The sequence below is a fragment of the Sebastes fasciatus genome, chromosome 10, assembly GCF_043250625.1.
Source record: "Sebastes fasciatus isolate fSebFas1 chromosome 10, fSebFas1.pri, whole genome shotgun sequence".
NCBI classification, from domain to species: Eukaryota; Metazoa; Chordata; class Actinopteri; order Perciformes; family Sebastidae; genus Sebastes; species Sebastes fasciatus.
The window spans coordinates 19,813,657-19,838,031 of record NC_133804.1 but is presented as its reverse complement, the minus strand read 5'-3'; the positions used below and the strand labels follow the sequence as shown (position 1 = coordinate 19,838,031).

At 41.3% G+C, this 24,375-nt stretch overlaps 1 protein-coding gene across 4 annotated transcripts in view; it reads right to left on the bottom strand.

Moving 5' to 3' along the window:
* kcnip1a (Kv channel interacting protein 1 a) overlaps window positions 1–24,375 on the bottom strand; it is a 48,937-nt gene that overhangs the window by 7,922 nt on the left and 16,640 nt on the right. Inside the window, exon 1 of one of the 4 annotated variants that reach the window (XM_074648820.1) lies at window positions 10,334–10,665. The exons of 2 other annotated variants lie outside the window; for them this stretch is intronic. In XM_074648820.1, coding sequence (XP_074504921.1) covers window positions 10,334–10,390 — 57 coding nt within the window. In that variant the 5' untranslated portion in view covers window positions 10,391–10,665. Of the gene's footprint in view, window positions 1–10,332; window positions 10,666–24,375 lie in introns of those variants that run through there. One more of the 4 variants, XM_074648821.1, reaches the window with a different exon arrangement.

The following is a 24,375-nucleotide window of genomic DNA, read 5'->3' as shown; positions in this document are numbered from 1 at the left end:
CTTTATATAGCTCCTTTCCCCTACCTCACACTCACACTCACACACACACACACACACACACACACACACACGCTCACGCTCACACAATCCCCTGAAGGCCATTCGTTTCATCAATCAGGCAGTTCGGTGTTTCTCAGTGTCACATTAGGGTGGAGGTTCACACTCATGAAGGTGAGGTTATTCACACGTAATTCCCAGTGCAGGTATAGCCTGCTGTATACTGCATAATTACACACACACACACACACACACCACAGCATAGACACATACCAAAAAAGTGTGATACACGTGCACATATTCTTGTAAAAAAAAAACATCACACCAGCGCCTACTATAAACCGGAATCAGTATTCATGCACCTACACAGTTAGAGAATATGCTCTCCTCTGAAAGGCTTTACTGCGACTCTATTGTCCATGTTAAAGCCTCGATGGTACCTTCACAGTCACCGTCACACTTCATGCTTACACTAAAAGCTACCACAGCTCAGGACGTCCCATCTCAAAGTACAATGTACAGTTGTGTGAGAGTCAGCATCAGTTGGTCAGTTCGGTATTCAGTAATCAAAAGTAGGCTGGGCGATATATGGCCAAAATCAATATCATATCTCTATAGTACTCTATAAATCATGATATAGCATGTTTTCTGGTAATTCAATAAATAAATAGTCTATATGAAATAACCACATGGTAAAGCCTATTTTTGTATACTCCTGTGTGAAATAAATACTTGACAAATGAAAAGTATTTTCTCATTTCAAGAACTTGAGTGCAAAATTAACATAGCAGTTTTATGTGAAATTATAGGGAAAAAATAAATAAATAGAAGCATAGCCAATATCGCGATAAAAATGACATAGAAAAATATATGCAATAGACATTTTTATATCAATTTGACGATATATATCATTATATTACCAAGCTCTATTTAAAAATGTTTTCTACACCTCCACTCATTTTTCTCAGATATTAAACACTGAACTCATGTACAAAAATAAGATATACATGCAGTAAAAAATGGTGAATTTATGCAATAAATGCAACATTATGATAATATGATGACAACAAATGTGTATATGCAGTACATTATAATCACTGGTTAGATAGTATCCATACATGAAGACATTAACAACTTAAGATTTGTAAAATACAAGCTGTGGAAAAAATCCAAAGAAATAAAGTGATATGAACATAAGTGATGTCATTTGTTATAACTTACAGTATCTATTATCAGTGTTAACTTTAGTTAAGCTTTCAGATAGTTGTAACTGTATTCAGCAATGTTTACTGAGTAAGGGAGGTTTACAATATCAAAATCAGCAGAAAAACCAATATACAAGCTCTCTACAGCAAGCTTTTACTATGAGTAGTTAATGGCTCAGACTTCATTACAATACATGCAGTCAGTCAGTCTGCAGCTTCTAACATTTATTCACTGCTCATGTATATTTATTCCTTTGATTTTCTCACAAAGTAGCAGCTGAACACAAGTAGTCTAAGTCTCTCACATCTCTAACATTCCCACATAAATAATCCACATCTTTTTTGTTATGTCAACAACTTGCTCCCAGACAGACAGTAGTGAAAACACAGCCTCCTACACAGTGATAGTAGTAGTGGTAGTAGTACTGACTCACCCTCTACAGTGATGACTCCCATTAGGTGCAGCATTTTAACGGCCCCACAGCACAGAAGAATGACGGCTATGGCGTGCCAGCTGTTCTCACTCTGCTCCTCTCTTTCCATTTTCACTCACCTCCTTTACTTGTTATTCTAAACTTTTAAACTTGGACTTGCTATATCTTCTGACTACAGCTGGCTACCACTTCTCTCTCTCTCATGCCTTTAATCTTTCTATCCATCCTGCCTTCTTCTCCTACAGTGAGACCAGCTCTCGCCTGCCTCCCCCTGTCTCTGTCTTTTTATCCCCCTGTCTCGCGTCTCCCTGGGGCGTCTCCCTCTCTTATCCTGACCTTCGCTCCATCCCACTAACTCTCCCTCTGTCCCCCCCCTTCTGTTACAGTCACCGTGTCCTTCCCACTCTGGGAACGCTGCTCTAACTTGAGGGTCCGACCTGAGCTCACTATAACAATGATAAACTCACGTTCAACTGTACGACTGTGTGTGTTTGTTTTGTGTCTGTGCACGTGTGTGTGTGTGTGTGTTCACGAGCAGATCAGCTATTAATTAATTGGCCCCATTAAGACACACAGTCATCCCCGAACAACAGAAGGCTTAAAGTGACTTTTCTCCTTTTAAAATGACTTACGCTGCAAAGTAAACAACACTTAATCTAAACCAGTAATTATGAAGCCACCCAGTGAGACAACAGGATCCATCAACCCTTATATGTCTTAAGGCGAGACACTCTACGGGTTAAAACATTCTTTTTTCATGCACTGGTTAATTTCAAGACTTTGGGCTGCTTTGCTTCCATAACATGTCGTCATGCAGACTCATTTGTCTATTTGCGTCTGTAGATTTCTTCCAAATTCACTAAAAGTTAGTATTAGATAATGCCTCATTTGCATATTAAACATTAAAGCTTCAGTAGTCAGAATGTTTTTGGCATCATTGGGCAAAAAATCCATAATAGCCTTTCAGCATATTGTAATTCAAGTGTTCTGAGAGACAACTAGACTTCTGCACCTCCTCATGGTTCTGTTTTCAGGCTTTAAAAGATCTAGCCCGTCACGGAAGACTTTGGCCAATCACAGGTCATTTCAGAGAGAGAGAGAGTTCCTATTGGCTGTTCATTCAACGGAGGCAGCTGTCAATCACTCGCTAACTTCGATCAAACGGTCAAACTAGGCAGCGCTGATCAAATATGATTGAATACAAATGATTTCTCGCCTCAAATGTTTTCAGAAACATATTGTAGTTTACTGTTTAGCTGTGAAATGAGAAAGTTTGTGACCCGGCAGCCATGTTGAGATCAGTTGAGGAAATACCAAGCACCGCCCACCAGCCGGAGCACACTTTCTCATTTTACAGCTAAACAATACACAACAAGATGTTTCTGAAAACATTGGAGTCGAGAAATAGGCATTACAGTAACAGAATATTGATTCATATTTGATCAGCGCTGCATAATTTGACCGTTTGATCAGAGGTTGCGAGTTATTGACAGCTGCTCAGAGACGGCAGGCTCTAGCTCGGCTCTGATTGGTTGTTTTCCTCCGGTCTGTGAAATCTTGCAGATGCCATTAGGAGCATCGGAGGACACAAAGGCACATTATTTTTTTTCAGATTAGCGATCGTTTTATAAAAACAACTTTTTTTAAATCAGATTTGCTCCAAATTGCTTAGCTCAGCACAAAATTTCAGAAAACTTGTAATACAAAAAATAATAATTGTCTTAATGTAAGTAATCAACTGGGGAAGTTTCATGGTGATATCTATTAATTATCATTTGTACCCTGTGGTGCAGTGGTTAGCACTGGCGCCTCACAGCTAGAGGGTTGCAGGTTCGAATCCGGCTTGGGACCCTTCTGTGTGGAGTTTGCATGTTCTCCCCGTGTTAGCGTGGGTTTTCTCCGGGTACTCCGGTTTCCTCCCACAGTCCAAAGACATGCAGATTAGGTTAATTGTGGACTCTAAATTGCCCGTAGGTGTGAATGTGAGTGTGAATGGTTGTCTGTCTCTATGTGTCAGCCCTGTGATGGACTGGCGACCTGTCCAGGGTGTACCCCGCCTTCGCCCAATGTCGGCTGGGATCGGCTCCAGCCCCCCCGCGACCCCTAACGGGATAAGCGGTTGCAGATGAGGATGAGGACCCTATTCACATGTAGTGTCTTGCAAAATGTATGAAATTTTTCAAAACATTTTCTCAAAATGAGTTTTTTCTCTCTCTGAGCCAGAAATCTCCACTTCATTAGCACTTACATGCACAAAAAAATCGTTCCTATCTATGTTCTTAAGGTTTTTACAGAGGGGTTTGTTCATATTTCATTTATAGCCTGATATATATAATATTTTATTCTTAAAAACATGGCGAAAATGTTTTGGTTTTTTATGGCTGTTGACTGTATTTTTATGGAGTGATACAAAGATATATATCAAAATAACATCAGTAAAAACCCTTTGACTCTAATATGTCAACAAAATAAAACAATAATTTTGAACCGGGCTTTATTTAATGTTCAGATTTCTGCTCTGGAAATGTATGCAAATTAGCTCATATTTAATAAGATAATGCATTATTTGCATATTTAAACATAAAATTTCAGAAAACTTGTAATACAAAAAATAATTGTCTTAATGTAAGTAATCACCTGGGGAAGTTTAATGGTGGGATCTATTAGTTAAAATGTTTACCTTATATTCACTTTGGGTATTGTAATGTGTCTGACTGAGAAGAGTATTCAGTATATTACCTGCTATAACCTGTGAGTCCCAGCAGGGGGCAGCAGTCACTAACAACAGAGGACACCAGTGTGCCTCAGAGCTTCTCATAAAAATGTGTTGCACATTGCACTACATGTGCTACTTCAGATTTAGCTGATTTGTTTAATCATATCATCATGAAGCTCAGAAAATAAGAACAAAATGTCACATTTGTCAAATAAAATGTGCCGTGTTCTTAAAATGTAAAGCACGACATGGTGAAATAAACATGGAGTATTTTCTCTCTGCACTGTGACCAGCTGGTGCTCATTCATAGTCTTTTAGTGTGGCTGTAAAAAGGAGCTGTGATTGGCCAACGAGCTGCGGTGTAGCCACTGACTCGCAGGCTGCAGGGGGCTCTGCTGTATCAAGAGGTTTCCCACAGAGTCGACAATTGAAGGTTTGCTTTATTTACTGTTCTGGGATTAAAGCGGCAGTGCTGGGTAAAATTAAATTCAGTGGCAGGAGTAGCGTTTAATTTAATTTGCCAGACGTTTAAAAGATGCTCAGTAGTGTAAACATCACTTGTTAAGGATGATTAAGTGTATAATGTCTTCAGCTGTCTCTCACTGTGACCAATCAGCAATGTCTCTGTCATGGTGTAACGCAGAGAAACGGTGAACGAGAAAGCTTCCTGCCTTGTCTATCCACACTGACACTCCTTTCCACAAACAGTAAACAACTTCTGAAGGATACTATACTGAGAATAGTGAAGGAAACTTGTGACGGAGGTTATGACCTTTCAAACAGATTCAAATTGCTTAATGTGGTCTGACGCATGTGTCAATTTAAGCTCCAGTCTCTTCAAAATAAACCTCAGTCTTCACAGGAACCAACTTTGTTAGGTTTAGGGAAAGATTGTGGTATGGGTAAAAAATAACACAGGAAGTTACTTAAGAACGGGAGTTACGTGACAAATAAATCAACGTTGACTTCTGGTTTCACACAAGGTACGAACGCCGGTCTCCAGATTGCATTTGATTTTGTGAGATGTATACAAATTACAGTGTATTACTTTTCGTAGGTATAGTTACGAATGGTGTATGAGAACAGCCTGCCTGAGTACTTACACCAATGCCCATGTGAAAAGAATGTGTGCATTTATCAAATGCAAAACACATTTCACATTCATATCACATAATAATAATAATAATAGTAATAAAACGTAATCTATTTAGCATATTTCATACAAAAGATGCACTGCAATGGGCAATGATAAAATATATACATTTAAAGATACTAGAAATAAGAACTTTAAAAACAAAACAGAGACGACATGTGGAAAACCATTTCACATGTGATTAATTCACACATAGGCACGTGTCGTTCTCATCCCAACTCATCGTCACATACTGTCACTTTTCAGTTGCATTAAACACGTGCTTAATGTTGTGAATTAAACAAAAACACTTGCTTAGGTTTAGGCAACAAAAACACTTAGTTTAGGAAAAAAACAACATGGAGGGTTTAAAATTACTACATTTGAAAAGTGAAAATGTGATTGTAATGTGAAAGTGAAACTTAACGTACGGGATATGAACAGCGGTCTGCTGGATGAGAGCCCTGTGTTTGTTGGACCCATCCACCTCTTTCGCTCTCTAAACTACGTCACCACAGCATTTTGTTCACAGCAGTGTTTACTGTTGCCGCGGATGGGTTGTAGGCTTGTCGCGATAGTCTATGTTACCGGTATTACACGGTGGTCGGGCACACAACGATTACATTACATACTCACCGCCTCCACCACACATATTGACCACCATCTTTTCTTGTAAAATGTCCGGTGTAATCGGTAACACCGGTGTTGTCACAAGTTTATTAACCGGTGGGAAAATTTCCTCACTGTCACATCCCTAACGGGTAGACATTGTAATCCCAGTGCGTCGCATACCAGCGCTAAAGGGTGCCTTGTGCGGCGGTATCATACGCCAACGGCCGTGGCAAAGTGTCTGTATTTGATGCCCTAGGATAAAAAAACGGGCTGGTTTTTGGACATTTTCTTTTACAAATAAAATGTAAATCTCTTTTATGTGAAAACGTCACGTAAAATATAACAAGTGAAACACATTTCATGAATTCACGTATATGCACATGTCATTTTTGGACCTTATCCATGTGATAACATGAATTTTCTTTTCGTGATCAAAGTGGTAGCAGCAGGTTGCAGTCTGGGATCAGCGGAAAATAAATGTGATCTGGTCATTTGACCTTTGACTTGCAAACAAAAGTTGTAAATAGCCACTTCAAAATAAGGCTCCTGTTTAGGAGTCCCCTGACCCACTGGGCCTGTTCAGTAAAACATTCATAGATGATTCGCTCCTGCTATCCTCTGCCGCTCCAAGTGCACAGCAAGTATTCTGTTTTTCTCAATTTTGAAAATATGAATAATTAGGATCTGACTGTAGTGTTGTAAGCAAAGGTCTAATTGTAGGGCATTCTTACTATTTCTAAACAATGCATTGCTAGAAACCTGCATGATTGGTGTCAAAAAACATCTGTAAATTTAGCAGGTTAGGAAAACCAAGATTAAACCCGCCCTAAAAAGCCGCCTCGAGCGCTTCACTTCCATCTCTTACACAAGCTAGTATACAACATGGAGTCTGACAGCGACCAAAACCCTGAACCCATTTCTTTCAGAGCTTGTTTAGAGTATTAAGCGGTGACCTGAACTGTCAGCAAAGAAAAGACTGACTGTCACTCCCCAGCCAGCACCCTGTCATAAAAAATACCTCTTACAGAAAAACACTTCCTCCAGCCCAGAAACAGGATTTAACTCCTAACTTTCCTCTAACTACTGCTCGCTCTCATATTTAATGTCAGCTCTCATTTCTCCTCCATCTCTTCCTTTCTTCTGTTGCCCACTGAATCCTCCTTTCTCCTCCATTTCTTATCGCTCCCCACTCTTCCAAACTCTCGTCTCACTCTGCCACTCTATCTCCACTATGCTTTCTCTCGTTCCTTCTCCTACAGTGTCCTGTAATCCTTGCCAGAGAGTGCGTCATTTGCATAATCTGAATTAGCCTAATCTGCCGTCCTGGCGGCGATGGAGAGGGCTCGCTCTCACCGGCCTCTTTAACGGCGGAGAGCGCTCTCCAAGAAGAGTAGCAGCTCTGCTAGCCTTGGGCTCCCTGGTGGTGTGGAGGAAGTATCTTAAAAATAGATTTCAAACTGCAACAGTCCTGTTTACGACATGCAAAAAAAGATGCACAACACAATCGCGTTCCACGGCGTGAATTCAAGCTCTCTTTCCGGGACGCATTGTTTTTCCACAGTAAACATCCAAACCAATGGAGCCTGAGTGGCCTTTGGGTGGTTCACTGAAAGTCCAATGAAATTCTCTGCTTGAAAACACGCTTCAACACGTAGAGAGCCACATGCATCCAGTCGGACACCCTCCAACAAAACAAACATTATTTCAGGGGTCACGGATAAAATATTAAGCACCCGTGTGCATAAAACCGTATACAATCCCATGCTTGCATGCTCACACATATCTGATTGCTTACTATCCCTCAGCCTGTGAGTAAGGACTGAAGTGCTGGAGGGTGTCTGCAGTCTTTGTGTGTAAGGCGGAGACGCAAACTGTCACTTCCTCACATATTAGTGTGTGATTGTTTGGGAAGGGTGACTCAAATCCAGCTCATAAACACACGTAGGTAGCAGCATGCCAATATTGATTTTTGAGTAAATACATGTCTAGACTCTGTAGAAGTACACAAACACACACAAAGGCTTGCACACACACACTGCTGGATGCCAAGAGAGGAGAATGACGAGATGACTTAATAAGCACTCACACCAGCTAATGGGAGCGTGGGTGATGGAGAAAGGGAGCAAATGAGAGGAAGAATAGAGGCATAAAAGAGAGCAGAGAGGTATGGAGATGAGGGCGCCAGGACCAGATTGTGGCGGTGGTGGCATGTGAGAGAGCGTGGCGGGGAATATTAGAAGTCAAGATAAAGAGAAACACGCGTGGAGAAGAAGTGGGAGGGAGGAAAGAGGGGTAAACAACAGGGAGAGGAGAAAGCAGCGGGGTGAGATGGAAGAGATGTGAAAAAAGAAGAAAAGGTTGAGGAGTGGGGAGGGAGTGAAGCATAAAGAAAGCAAAAGACGAGGGGGAAAGCAGAGGAGTGACAGAGAAGGAGACAACATTGCTGCAGGGTGTAAGTGAGGAAGACAGAGATACAGGGCCTGAAGAAGAAATAAAAAATTCACCAGGGAGGGGAGAAAATGCCAGGTGAGAATGCTGCTGCAGAGATGAGTTGTCAGAGGCCACAACAACAGATCTGTGAAGGAAAACAGCAGCCAGACACGACAACAGGTGGGAGAGAACTACAGACGAAGAGAGGCTGTCGGGAGAAACAAAAGTGCACTTAACAGAAGATAAAGTTGAGAGAACAATAAGCAGCTGTGATGAAAACAGAACATATTCAGGAAGGAGCAGGACACAAACACGGCGAGAGATGATGAGCTCAGAGGATCAATCATTGTAGGAATCTAATCTCACAATATTACAGCCGTGCATCGTCTCCCTCTCTGTGTCGCTGTCAGTGTCATGATCCCGGATAACAAGTTATCTGCAACGCCACAGAATAGGGCGGCTGCACACACAAACACCAGCCCGGCTGCACTAATCCTGCAACACAGCCAACATGTTAGAGCGGCAGAAAGAAGAGGAGAGACGCTCAACACCAGAATTACAAACAACCTCCAAATAGCCCCGGCTCTACATCTCATTCTGTCATGTTTCTGCGGGGCATTTTGTGGAGGTGAAATAGGCTTGTTTTTCTTTTTTACAGGAGTCAGATTTCACACGTTTGCACAATGTGAGTGAGTCTACGATCACCTCATTATTCAAAATAGCAACAAATTTACGCCTTGGCTTTTTTATCACCCACGGGGAATGGTATTTGTTTCGTGCTTGTGGAAAAAAAAAGCTGATTCAAATGATGAAACGAGCCATACGCACTCACTTGGAAAACATCCTGTATGGTCTAATTTGCACTGAAACAACGATAATAGCCTGCCACAACACATAAGTTTAAATGACTGCACACAATTAATAGGGGATATTCTCACTCTGGCACTGGTCTGTGCTCAGCGTGCCCGTTCATGTGAGCAGCTTGGATTTGTTGGATTTGTGTAAATGAGGTTTACAGGTTTTTATTAGAATGAGTAACGAGGGAGTTAACCATCTCTCACAGGCAACAGGTCTTCATAAACAAATACAAAAAACATCTGCCTATCTGCATCTCTCTCTCTGTCTCTTTCACATGGCCTTGACTTACTTAGGAATACCCCCAATCTCATCAACCCCCCACCCCCACCAACCCCTCCCATCCTAAATTTGACATCTATTGTTGCCATGGCTACCTTGCTTCCAAGGTAACAGCAAGACGGAAAAGCAGTGTGTGAGCAGATTGACAAATACCTCCGACATGCGTGTGTTTACCAGCGTCAATGCCTTGCATCTGCACACACACACACACACAAAACCACACACACAGTCAAAGAAGCTGTCTCTCACTCTCCTCCCTCGGTTTGCTCTGTCAAAAACAGACAAGCTCAACAACAATCACATGGCTGCGCACACACATGCACGCGCGCACACATCTGCACTAAAACTTTGTTGTGGAATAAAAAGATGCTCTTTTTCCTCTGGCAACACCTGTTGGTCTCTTTCACACAAACAAACACACACACACACACACACACACACACACTATGTCCTCTTCCCTGAAACACCAGCAGTTATTAATCTTTGCACTGCAGCTCGCGTACGTGCTCTGTATATTTGCACAGGAGTGTTTTATGTCTGTGTGTGTGTTCGTGTGTGTGTAAGATACACTAAAACACACCGTTAAAAGTTTCACTGCCCATATGCGTGCGCGCATTGTGTTTATGTTTATAGGTGCACATGCGTGTGCGCGTGTGTGTATTCCCTCACCCCTGGACAGCCTCCTCGTCTTGGTGTTCATGGTCAGCGTACCCACCACAGCCCCCATGTTTGCCGTCGTCGTCGTGGAAACAGGCGCGTCTGTAATGCTGAAGTCTGTATCTCTTTCTTGTCACGTGTTTGGACGGCTACAACGCACACTCACACTCCCTTCTCATCCTGCCTCTCTTCCTTTCTCAATGGCTGCTCTTGGCAGAGAGACCCCCCTCTCTCTATCATCCCTCCTTTCACGCTTCCTCACTCCATCTCACGGCGCTCCTCCTCTCTTTCTCTCTCGCTCTCGCTTTCCCTTTTTTCCTCCCCACACTCTCTCCGACTCTCTATCTCCCTCCCTGCAATTGCCTTGTTTTTCATCAGGGGTTGTAGCTCCCCTCCTTCCTTCTCACTCTCACACTCTCTCTCTCTGTCTCTGTCTCCCTCCCACCTACAAGCCGCAAGCCAAGAGCCAAGCGGAGCATCAGTGATTCAGTATGAAATCGCCAGGATGTTGATTCACTGAATTATAAATTAAGTGTACCCATTGATTTGTAAATGATAACACTCCGTGAATCACTCCGGAGAGAAAGAACAACAACAAACATGCCCTGTTACATTTCACACCTAAACGCATCTGTTTCCCTCTAATGCAGGACAAATATGCAAATAGATACATGCTGAAATATTGATTTGAGAGGTAAATATGAATTATGGAGTGGATGGAAAACATGTGAATGTGACTGAAATTATGGAGAGCCCCAGTGCATCACTTCTGTTTTCCAACAACGTCACGGTTTGTTCATGAAAAGGCCACTTCAATCCATCAACACCTCCGCTCACTCCATCCATCATTTCTGTTCATCCACCCATAATACCCCCACATACACACACACACACACGCACACTAACAGGGGATGGATAAAGGGATGGAGAGAGAGAGAGTGTGTGTGTGTGTGTGTGTGTGTGTGTGTGTGTGTGTGTGTGTGTGTGTGTGTGTGTGTGTGTGCAGTGGCAGATTGGCTCCCAGGGCAGGAAGAGAAGAAGGAAGAGAGACTGGCAGAGCAGAACGGAGGGAAAAGGCTTAAAGTCAAGGATGTAAGAAGAGAGAGAGATTAAAAGCAGGAAAAGGCAAGGGAGGAGAAGAATGAGATATTTAATAGGGTGGAAATAGAGGGATCATGACAAGTGTCAGATAATACTGCAGGAGTGTGTGCTCTTTCCTGTGAGAGCTGCTCGCACACACACACCAGACAAAATCACATTTTAATTAAAGCCGGATCGATACAAACAAGGTATACGGTCCCACTTGATGAGAGTACAAAGAGACAAATTCAAAGACAATTACAGATGACAAACAATATGTGCTGTGCTCGTACAACAGGCTGCACAGATAAAAACATACTATATCAAGGATGCAGCAATCCCACACTGTAGTCCATTACCAGTAAAAGTTCTGCCTTCTGTACCCAGGGAAATGTGCAAAAGTATTAACAGCAAAATCAACTTAAAGAATCAAAAGCAAATGGGAATGGTCCCTTTCAAAATGTTATATTGCTATTAGGGCTGTCAATCGATTAAAATATTTAATTGTGATTAATCGCATGATTGTCCAAAGATAATGTTGATTAATTGCAAATAAATCACACATTTTTTATCCATTCAAAATGAACCTTAAAGGGAGATTTGTCAAGTATTTAAAACTCTTATCAACATGGAGTAGACAAATATGCCTACATATATTTATTATTGGAAATAAATTACCAACACAAAATAACAAATATTGTCCAGAAACCCTCACAGGTACTGCATAAGCATAAAAAAAATGCTCAAATCATAACATGGCAAACTGCAGCCCAACATGCAACAACAGCTGTCAGTGTGTCAGTGTGCTGACTTGGCTATTACTTGCCCCAAAATGTGATTATCGTAAAGTGGGCATGTCTGTAAAGGGGAGACTCGTGGGTACCCATAGAACCTATTTTCATTCACATATCTGGAGGTCAGAGGTCAAGGGGACCCCTTTGAAAAATGTTTTCCTCTCAACAATACAACTGTTCAGCCATAAAGTCTACTGTTATGATGGTTAACAGCATAAAATCATAGTTTTTGTTAATTTATAAGTGTTAGCATTGAGGTCATAGTTAGTGGTGTGTTGTGCTGGACTGCATTATAATCAAGTGTTTCTAATATTCTGCCCCCCTCATGTAAATAAACAGGGAGGACAAAAAGATGAGAAACACCTCTCAATGTAATGTAGTCCAGTACAACACCACCATTAACTGTGATTTCTATAATAAACATGTAACTGAGTTTACACATTTCCAACAATATCATCAAAAACCTAGCATTATAAAGGTCAAATGAATGGCAGAGCTGTTGAATTGAATTGCAATAGATTGTACAGGTATACCTCATAAATGTACCACTGACATAATTATATTATAGGATCATAATTGTAAAAGCATTACTAGAAACATTTTAATGTTACATTTTAACTTCTTTAGATTCTGTTTGGTCATACTTTATAAACTGATGTTTATGTTTCAAGTTTGAATATATAATATAATAATTATAGCTGTCAAATAAATGTAACGGAGATAGCTCTACATACTGCATTCAGATAATAATATCGACACCCAGCAGGAACTCGCTGGATGCTCGCATCTCATCGACTCACGGTGGCCCGAGCTTTCCGCTATAAAAGCTGGTCGCCTGAGGACACAATGTGTAAAAATGTCAGCCGTGATCAAAGTTACAGTTTGCTTCAAGGGTGAAAACACTTCAAATCTTCTTTTTGCCACCAAATGAGCAAAACACAATGTCTAATAGAGTTGCAATTGCCTCTGCAAATGATGCATATGTCAGGTTTGACAGCCAAGTTTGCAGTAGTCCATTTGGAGAATAGACCTGCTGTCCTTTTATATCAAGCCAGCCATCCGTAATAATGCTTCTGCAAATGTGGCAACTACTGCTTCGAATGTGGGCCACATTTTGTCTGCTGGTGGTGAATAATGAACGAGGCGAGATCGTTTGGAAGCCATATGGGAAGATTTAACTGGAAAGATTTAGTTTGGTGAGCGAAAAAAAAAAAAAATCTGCAATCTGCTTCTGTGAAAATCTGTTCATGAATGCTCGGATGTGTGGGGTAGTTTTTTTTTGCTCAACAGCGAGAGAGACAGAATGGACAGCAGTGGGGTGTAATGCTTTCACCCGGCCTACACACACACATGCTTACAGACACATATGTGTCGCACATACACTCTGCATATTCACCAACCGTGGGCAGAGAGAATGGCTGATTTGAGGTCTCTGTGGACTCTAGTGGCATCTAGTGTCATGCAGCATGACCATTTCCTGCAACACACACACACAGCGCTTCCTCTCTGCTTGCTCTGCTATATAAGTCACCGCCTGTATACAGGCTATTAAAGTCATTTCTCCCAATCTGCACTTCATTTTTAGCCTTAAACCATATCTATCCATCTCTCTTATCTATATATTTGTCTCCAGGCATGCGGCCTACACCGATACACCTCTATCTGCCCATCTCTCCCTATAAATTTCTGTGAACGTATCAGCCTGATGTTCTTGTCGTTTCCAACACTGTTCCCGGCTTGTTCCAATCTCAAATCCCCATCCCTCTCTATCTCCCTCTGGTCTCTGACAGGCCCGTTTCCACACACTGACAGAAATGTTTCTCTTTCTAGTGAGCATTTCAAAGTTTGTCTGTAGAGCAGAGAGAAAGAGCCAGAGGTTGGAGAGAAAAGTGTGTGTTGGTTTTTGTGTTTGTGTGTGCAACATCGCTGCCGAAATTGCCTGGTGTTTCCCCGCAGGCATGCGAGGAAATGGCTGCAGACTGTTTTACAAGACCCCTGTCACACTTTTGAGGAAAGAGAGGATAAGAGACAGAAGAGAGGAGCAAACAGCAAGGTGTAGGAAGAGGTAGTAGGACGGCAGCACATCAGGAGGAAGAAGGGGAAAAAAAGCAGCGAAGGCAGAGATGGAAACATATTTGGCAATGAGAGATGAAAAAAGGATAAGGAGGAAACACACCAGGAAAGCTTCCAGCTGGAGATTAGAGAGTGTGATGCAGAGAGCGAAGGAAAGAGAAAGAAGTGGGTAACAAGAGCCAGGAGAGTGGGCGAGTGGCGTCGCAAGAAAGAAAAGGCAGAGGAGAGCGCGGCGAGTGGGACATGCGGAGAAGGGGATGGAAGAACAAAAAGAATGAGGGGAAAAAAGCAAGCGTGAGAGAAACGCCAAAGATCCTTATTAAGATTAAACGAAAAGAAAATCAGCTCAGCACTTCAAATTTAGCTCAATCAGACCAACCTCAGTGCTGACCTGCAGGCCTGTAACACACAACCTCACCCTTCAGCTCCTAAAAGCGTCATCCTACCAGTTATAGATTATGAATCTATTATGTAGCTGTGTGACGCTGTCTTGTCGGCACACCAGGCTTTGGCAATAACTCATAGGGGGGGGGGGGGGGCAGCGTGGCTTTGGACAGGGAAGAACATGTCTATTAGGAAAATCAATACTAATATCTACTGCTGTCCAAATGACTTCTCACTCTGCCTGTGTCTTTATTAGTGGATTCACGCTGAGCTTCTTGCCGGCTCCCATCACATTATGAAAAAGGGAATAATTAAAGAAACTCAGCTATTGATCTGTCATCATCTAGGGAGAGAGAGGGGGAGAGAAAAAGAGGGGCTAAGTAGGGACATGGATAAATGGAGAGAGTGAGAAATAGTGATGGGTGTGTAGAGAGGGGAAAAAATGTGGAGAAAGCAGGAGATAAAGTTTGAGTGGGAGATGGAGAGTGATTAAAGAGGGAATCGATTGGAGAAACTAAAGAGACGCAGGGAGAGAAAGATTGGGCGAAGGAGATAGAGTCGTCTTCCTCTTCAATGTGGTTTCTGCTCCGCCGTTAGTCTCATAGCTAACTAGTTTGACATTGGACGTGATGCCTTAGTTAGTAAACACACACACACATACTGGCAGAGGGAGGGAGCAGCAGGAAAACACTCTGCCTGATTCAATAGGTTGTTGAAAGAGGTTTTTCCTGCAGGATTGAAAGAGCAACAGAAAGAACTCAGAGTGGCATTCAGTCACTGAAGAGGCTGAGTTCCAACAGCATCGGGTAGTTTCAGCTCAAATCAAGCAATCTGATTGGTTCATAGACGTGATATAATACCCACATACCACTGCTATGACGCGTCTAACCTTTGCAACTTCACTCCGCGTCTGAGAAAAAAACATTAGACTCACGGTTGCTTAGCGACGGGGTCACGGGGGAATCACTTCCACTTCCAACACGGAAGAGGTTACAGCTACAAAGTAAAGTTAGCACGCTACAACGTGGAAACATTTAAGGTTAACGTCTACGGGGGAATGGATCAAGCTGTGCCCATCTCCAGAAAAAGAACCATCTGCTAAACGACATGCGGCGCTACGTAAAGAGGAGGGTCCACAACAATGTTTCCCAGAATAAGCATCAAGCAGGAACACAGCAGAAATAGGTCTACATATGGCCTCCACAGCGATACGATTCAGAAACTATCTGATGCGGGTCTTGACACAAGAGAGATTATGGCCGAAAATGGATTGGCAACCGAAACTCAAAGACCGGAGAAAGTGGAGCAACATCCTCACCACGCCAAACAACCTCCAGCTAACAAGAAAGGGCAAGCCTACTATAAAAGAGTTATCAAAGTCATAAATGGCCAAATAATGAAATCAATATAACGCTAGCCTGTTGTTGTACGGTCTATAGCAACCACCGTTCTAGCAATCACCTCAGTATGTGCAGGCGAGACGGCCTATTTGATTGTGAACATTATTATTTATTAATAAAAAACTATTGAAATTGGAATGTGTCTGTAACATATTGAATACTTGATGACCGTTTTATAATGTTTTCCGTCAGGCCGAACAACGCATTTTAGCTGCGATATAATCACAACATACAAAGGCCTGTCGTGAGCTATGGCTTAAATATACAGTCCAGTAGAGTTGAAACAATTAGTCTGTTAATCCATTAGTCAAGCGACAGAACATTAATTGTTGAATATTTACATAATTGATAAATGGTTTCAAACATTTTTAAGCCAAAGTGCCAAACGTTTCACTGGTTCCAGCTTCTCAGATGTGAGGATTTGAAGCTTTTCTTGCCAAATATGATAGCCAATTGAATGTTTTTTGGACCGAAACTAAAGTAACAAATGAAATCGTAAATGTGCAATAAGACTAAATAATGACAAAATCAAACAAGGAATTTCTGCATGGCCTTTCAATTGTCACACATCATGTTTTAGGGAAAATTAACACCCAGACAAGAATAATCACACAATTAATTGTCTAGCAACAACTGTAAAACAGTGTCAAATTGCAAACTTGCAAACTTAGTTTTCTTTGTTGCTTTGTTTTAACACATGTAGAGATGAATATGATATCTACCAAGCGTATGACATAACTGTGAACCATGAGTCACTGACCTGATGCTTATAGGGACACAGGGATGCATCATACATTATTTACAGCAACATCACACACACACATATTATTTTCCGTCTACTGTGTTACTTCCGGTGTCATATTGTTCTGTAACACAAACAGCGGCGCAGTGAAGCAAACACACTGACACTAGACACTGAATGTCAGTGATGATAAATTACCCTGCTTGTTTTTTCTCACCCATTCACTTAAGTTTTTTTTATCTAGCGGATAATTGAAGCTGTTCATCTTTCTTCTGTCCTTCCTTCAACAGATATTTATTTCTCAGAGGTCACAAACCAAACTCAGAGGTGTAGATTTACTTGGCGACGCGCAACACGTTCTCATCCCAACTTGTCACTTCTCACTGTTGTTTGTCATTATTTAATCTTTTTGTACATTTTCAATTGTATTTATTAATTTAGTTTTATTGTGCCCATTTTTCACTAATGGACAATCACCATTATAATTTCCTAGGTTAAAATAGGTTGTTTTATCCGACCATCGGTCCAAAAGACATTCAGTTAATCAGTTTACACAACATGTTCTCATCTTATCATCATCGCAGTAAACACATGCTTAATGTTGTGAATTAAACAAAAACACTTGCTTAGGTTTAGGAAAAAAACAACATGGTTGGGCTTAAAATTTACTGCATTTTTACCATCAGCTGATTGTAAAGTGAAAGTGAAACGTAACGCACGGGACATGAACAGCAGTCTCCTGGATGAAAATCTTGTATTTGTTGGACCCATCCACCTCCCCTCCCGACCGCCCTGTGTGTCACCAAAGCACTTTTCCAGAGTGTTTACATTGTAGTTAATGGAAAGCCCAGTGCATCTCCTGCCGCCGCGAAAAGGTGCCTTGTGCGGTGTCATCACACACAGACGGCCGTGACAAAGCGTCTGTATTTGAAGTCCTGGGAATGAGAACCAGCTGTGAAACGTGGTCCCCTCAGTAATAGTTTGTTCGTTAAGAATTTAAAAAACAAAAACAAAAACAATGTGTGACAATAGAGGATTAGTTATTTTCTGTTCCTCTGCTGCCCCATTTAAAAGTTAAAAAATAGATTTTTTTTTAGGCATGAAACCGCTCCTGTAGGGTTTAATTAGTGTAATGAACATGTAGATGACTAATTTGTTTTGTTTGCATAACCTCCTCCCCCTCGTGTTTGTATCACACGGATACTGTACAGGTTGGCATGGGAATGTAAGCTAAATAAATAAAATTAAAATATGAAATTTAGACAAAAACAACATAACAATGTGAAGCAAAACTGTGTTTTTTGTCTTATGTTGCACTGCCTCTTTTGTTTTACTCAATGGATAACTAGAACTATACTAACTCAACCCGGTCACACGGGAAGGCGTATAAATAGCACGACATTACATTTGTATGCCATGCAACAAAAATAAGGTAATGTCCGCAGTTGGTTTTCTCACTTTTTATTCTGCGTCACAAACTCTTACCGTAGCATATTTATACGGATACGTTGACACTGCAGTCAGTACAGAATACATGGCGTACAAATGGCACGCCAAAAGCAAGAAAGGCGTTGTCATTGCACGCTAAATGCCTTGCTCATTATCCTGTCATTCACACAACTTTTCCTGCAAACGGGCTGCACCAACTACAGTATATGCTCAATGAACAGCTTGCTTACTCTTAATATCCAGTACCTGCTGAAAAGAGAACATTATTGATTTGAATTCAAACTCACTGAGATTTCAGTTCATCGTAGAGCGTGTGGTGTAAAATGCTACTTTGGCAACATCTACAGTTTCCTCTATATGAGTCCCTTTACAGCTGTCACATTAATTTAGTTCAAGTGATGTGCGTCACTGCTGTCATAACTGTGCATACAGGCCTGACCATATAGTCAGAGCTAAGTAGCTATCTATATTCATCATCTGAATTTCTCTCATTGGCTCCAGCGTTACAAAGGCCCGTAGGCAAGCACAGGGCTGAGCTGTCTACGGAGATAAATTGCACGGAAAATGTTGTTTATCTTTGAAGAAGTGAGCAGAGAATTTTGCCTGCAAATATTATGCAAATTAAGTATCTTTATTTATACAGTATATTGATTTATTATTTAATGAAATGCTCCAACGTGGGTTTAATTTGCAACACTGAAAGATCAAACACTGACAGAGGATCTCAAATGACGGGCAGATTTTTAAAAAAAATGGAAGCGGATGCTTGCTGTGAAAATCCGCAAAGAAATATGAGATATGAGGTTATAATATCACAATTCCATCATTACGCACTAACACACACACACATGCTTCGGGCATGGGATTAGCCAGAAACCCGTTTTCATGTTGCCATGTGCCTAATAAAGCTCTTTTGCTGTCCTAATTGGCCCTTTTGGTGCACTTCTTTTGATGTGCAGGGTTGAGAGAGAAGGGTGGAAACTGCAAAGCCTATTAAAGAAACAGGGCTCCTTCTCCTCTCAGCTCTTTAGCCGTGCAGCAGACGGAAACATTAAACCAAACAGAGAAGACCCGCAGACACTCACTCATGCACAAACCCACATATATTTACATATATTCTGCCGGCCCCCCAAACTAAAACTCTACATGAAAGCAGTTGGAGTGATCTTAGAGTTGGACAAGGCTATCTTCTGGGCAAAAACATAGAACACAAAGAGATGTGAGGGTTCGAGAGAGCGAACGAGACAGATGGAGAGACAGAATAGCCTGAGATAAACCGCAAAGGCAGACGAATAGCCATAGATCAAGAAGAGAGAGGCTCGGGAACCCGAAGAGAAGAACTTGAAGGGAGGAACACATAAAAGACAAAATGAGGAGGTGAAATGAGGTGAGAGCGAGCAAGACAAAGAGAGAGAGGGTGAAAATTCACTTGACAGAGCGAGAGAGTGCAGAGAAATGAAAGCAGAGGCAAAAACAAATGGAGCGAACAGACAGCGAGATGAATGTGTCGGCAAGGTGCAGGTTTTGTAGTTTATAACATACACGCTGGGACATATTTCATAGGAGCTGAGTAGTTTGTGCACAGTGACAGTGGATGTATTTCTTTTCAGATACATATAGATGAATTCCTTAACACCAACCCATGGCCTTATAGGAGCTGGTCCAGACACTGACTAATCTCTCTGCCTCTAGCCTCTCTAGTGGGAAAGCTATGACTTTATGTAGGCCACGGCATCGGTTTGGCTTCATTTAGTAAAAACAAAAACAACTGCTTCAGTTTGTAGAGCAACTCTCTTGAATTAATTTCAGTCAATTCATCACTATAAAAAGGCTCTGAATAGGACTGTAAAGGGACGGCATTTGTTTATAGCTTTTATACTAAAGCACTACAGAGTGCTTAGCATTCACCATGCATGGCACCGGCCTGGATATGGAGAGCAACTGAGATTTAGTGTCTTGCTCAAGGATACTTTGAATCAACAACTTTGCCATTAAGAGCCAACCTGCTCTACCTCCAGAGCCACTTGAGGTCACTGAGGTCCAGACCTCAGTATTCTTTACGAGGTGCATAAAATAAAAGTCATGAAATAATTGCCCTAAAACAACTTTACATTGGTGCAGCAAAGATTTGCTCATCTGATCACTGTCTTGGCTTGTGGGTGGGTGGGTGGGGGCAGAAGTGGATATAGTCAACGTGACATCACCCATTGGTTTGTGGACTGCCGTTTTGAAGCCTTGAGTTTTGGCATTTTGGCCGTTTTATTTTTTTGCAACCAGAGAACGAGATATATATATCACGAGAGGGTGGAGCTAAGTACAATCGAATGCTGAATACAACATTTTTAGGCGATCAAAATGTTACTATTAACATTCATGAACTGAAAACACACTGTGAAAGGGTTAAAGTCTATCTGTCAATCACAAGGTAGCCACGTCCTAAAGCATCCCCTGCTTTATGGTCTATTTGACTCTAAATGGGACCATCATTTACTAAATGAACATCATGCTGTATTGAAGAAGACTTGAAACTAGTGATTGAGACCATAAACTCATGTTTATACAACACAGTCTCACGGCAGTTCGTGAAATAGTCACAAAATTGAATCTATTTGATTTGTGCATATAAACACAAATTTCTCTTTTTTCGTGATGCTCAACACGACTTTCAACAATGTATTTTTTGTGCGTTTTCCTACAAATGTCCAGCAACATGGGATGCACGAGTCAATTTCTGCTCCAGTCTTTTCAAAATAAAACTACTTCGTTAACTTTAGGAAAAGATCGAATTGGTTAGGCTCAGGCAACAAAACTACTTAGTTGGATTTAGGAAAAGATCATGGTCTGGGTTAAAATAACTCCAGAAGTGCCGTAACTATAATACTGAAATCATGTGACAAATAAATCAACGCTGACTTCTGGTTTCACACGGGACACAAACGCTAATCTCCTGGGTGAAATTCCGGTGTTTTTTTACCCATCCATCCAACACGACCTCCTCCCTATGCAGCGTTCACCGCTCTTTATACTTCATGGATTACATACGAATTGATTTCATGCTGATCATTTCGGGGGGAAAAAGAAAATCCGTGTCTATGTACACAAATCAATACATTAAATTTTGTGACTATTTAATGAACTGCTGTGCAACTGGGCTGGTTTACAATGTTTACTGAGGTAATAAATCAGGTGAGAAGTAGGGTCATTTTCTCATAGACTTCTATACAATCAGACTTCTTTTTGCAACCAGAGGAGTCGCCCTCTGCTGGCTATTAGAAAGAATGCAAGTTTGAGGCACTTCCACATTGGCTTCACTTTTCAGACCCGGAGGTAGCCGCCTGAATGGGTGATGAAGTGGATGATCTTGTCGTTACTACAAAGACTTTACTCAACACTGTGGTTCTTTGATTATGTCAACAACTTGAGGAAGCTGGACAGGCAGCTGAATCCATGAGAAGCGTGATACAGGTAACTAGAGAGTTTTACTGGTGGACTGCCCGTAGTTCAATACCATTCATCCCCTGACTCCTGTGCAGTCGTGCTATGTGAAACAGTGGCCATCCATCATGATGCTAGTTAGTTTCACCTGAGTGAATTAACTAGCCAGCTAACGTTAATTCCATCCGTCCAATGATAGACTGATAAACCTTTTCTTTTAATTTAGTTTGTGTTGAAATTCATGTTAAAATAAGGTACCGCTGTATATTTTTATTTTCACTGCAAGATTATCCAGCAAAGGCCGGTAACATTTGCATAAATATCAATTGACGCTGTGTTTACATTCTTCACTGAGACAGATGAAAATGAAAAGACTCCATAATCAAAGCACGGCTTCGGGAAAGGAAGAGATACGGCACAAGATGAGGAGACGGAGAGAAAAAGAAAGACCCACTGTGCCCAGGATATAATTAGCATGATGTGCCTGTGCTGTTCAAAGCAAACAAAAACTGACCTCATCCAATTCAAACAATGTCATTACCACAGACATGTTCTTGGGTAATTACAGTGGAACCTATAGGCTAAATTTAACAACAACAAAAACACCTCCTGTAATATAATTATTGTGTAACAATACATGTGATGGTGTATTGTCAACAAATCAACATTCATGTAGGCTAATTCATGTCATTTCAGTCAGTCTAAATAAAAACCTGACAAAACACTACCCTCTCCATGGGTACTGCTATTCCTCTCATATTAAACATTGTCAATTTTCAGATGTTTCGTGATCATTTTAACCTCGTCTGTATTTCCAGATTGTAGTGTGGATCATCCGTTGCACCATTTAACCAGATTCTCGTATATTACTGCTTGACAGATCATTTATGCTACTGCCCACTGACATGGTTTTAAAAGCTATTATTATCCAATTTTTGCAGTCCAAACGTCTTAAAATGTTTATATTTACACATCAGCATGACTGAAATACCCCATTTTAGAAATATCGACATCCAAAACCTGAGCTTGTCAGGATTTGGACCTCGGTATTTCTAAAACCCTGCGTACGGCCGTGGCCAGAGGATGAAATCCAAGGTCTACGCTGCATACCATCATTCTGAAACAAACGTTCTCAACATTTTTGACCTGTGCCCCCTTAGAATAAAGCATTGTCTACTAAGGACCCCTTGTCATAGCTTTAATACCAGCCCGGACTCACCAAATGCTGTATGAATGACACGGTAATTTGTAAGTCATTTTGTATGCAATAACAACGCCTTTGTTGCTTTTGGCATGTCATGTGTACACCATGTAGTCTGTACTGACTGCAATGCAAACCCATCCGCGTGATATATGCTACGCTCAGAGCTAGTGATGTAGAGGTGGATGGGTCCAACAAACACAGGACTTTCAAGAAGACTGGTGTTCACGTCCCAAAGTGTTGTTGAGTCATTTTGAAGTTACGTTAGACGTGTTTTCCGTACTTACTTCCGTATGTATTTTACTTAGTCTAGGTAGCTATTTTAAGCCCAAAAGTGATGTTTTTCCTGAACATAACTAAGTGGTTTTGTTGCCTAAACTGCGTCCGTTACCATAGTTTTGTTGCCTAAACATAACCAAGAACATTTCACGGTAACAATGTGGGGTTAAATGACATGCAAAAAGTCTAAAATGCATCATCGTGACATGCATCATCGTGGATGTCCTTAAAATGTCGTGCTCTTTGCCTCCCATGAGATCAGGTTCTTAATACAATGTGTATCATCCCATAGTGATATTCCCTTGTCATTTGTTGTAAATTTTTTTTCTTTGCGTACCGGGAGGATATCGACTCACTCCGAGTCAGGATTGGTAAGGGTAAAGCCCAACTGAAGTCACGTCACAATGCAAGTCTTTTTGATTTTGTCTGGTCACATCTGAAGTCATCAGATTCATGAGATTATCACGCCTCTGCCTGGCAAAAGGTCTGTATTATAGTAGACTGTATTATAGTAGACTGTATTTTCTATATGTTGTTTTTTTTAACCTGAAAAGTTCTGCAATTTCAGCAAGTTAACTTTTTTCTCAGCTGGCCGTTGCCTCGCATTGGGTGGTGATCAAGGATGGGCCAACCTTCCATGCAAAATGAATCCTGCCCTGCTTTCATTAGGACACTTTTTATAACACAGCAGCAGATGGTGAAACACACACACACACATTCACTAACACTCACACTGCAGCCCCCTGAGGAGGCAGCCTCGCCTCCTCTCCTCAACTTTTCTCAATTTTTCACTCCCACTTTTACTCATAATGGCCTCTTCCTCATATCCTAAAAAAAACAAACTTCAAAGCGTATTTAGAGGTTACCCTAACTAGAGGAGAGCTTTTCCCGCGTAAAGTGGGCTAAAAATACATATCCGTTGCTTTGTAATAATAATAAATGGGTTAGAGGACAACAGAGCTGCCACGTTTTCTCTGTTGTCTCAGTAATCTCTCTATAGGTTTCATATTTTAGGCTTCACCTTGAAGATGTGCCTCAAGTATCTGCTCAGCACAGATCTGAAGTATCCGCTGAGAGCTGTTGCCATGCAATGAGATGAGGCGCAGGTCAGGAATTTAAATAAACAACCCACGCAGGAAGCTATATGTGCCTGTATTTCACAACCATTTACAGGGTCTCTGAAGTGTTTTTAAAGCTATTTCCATTACTATGCGTGGT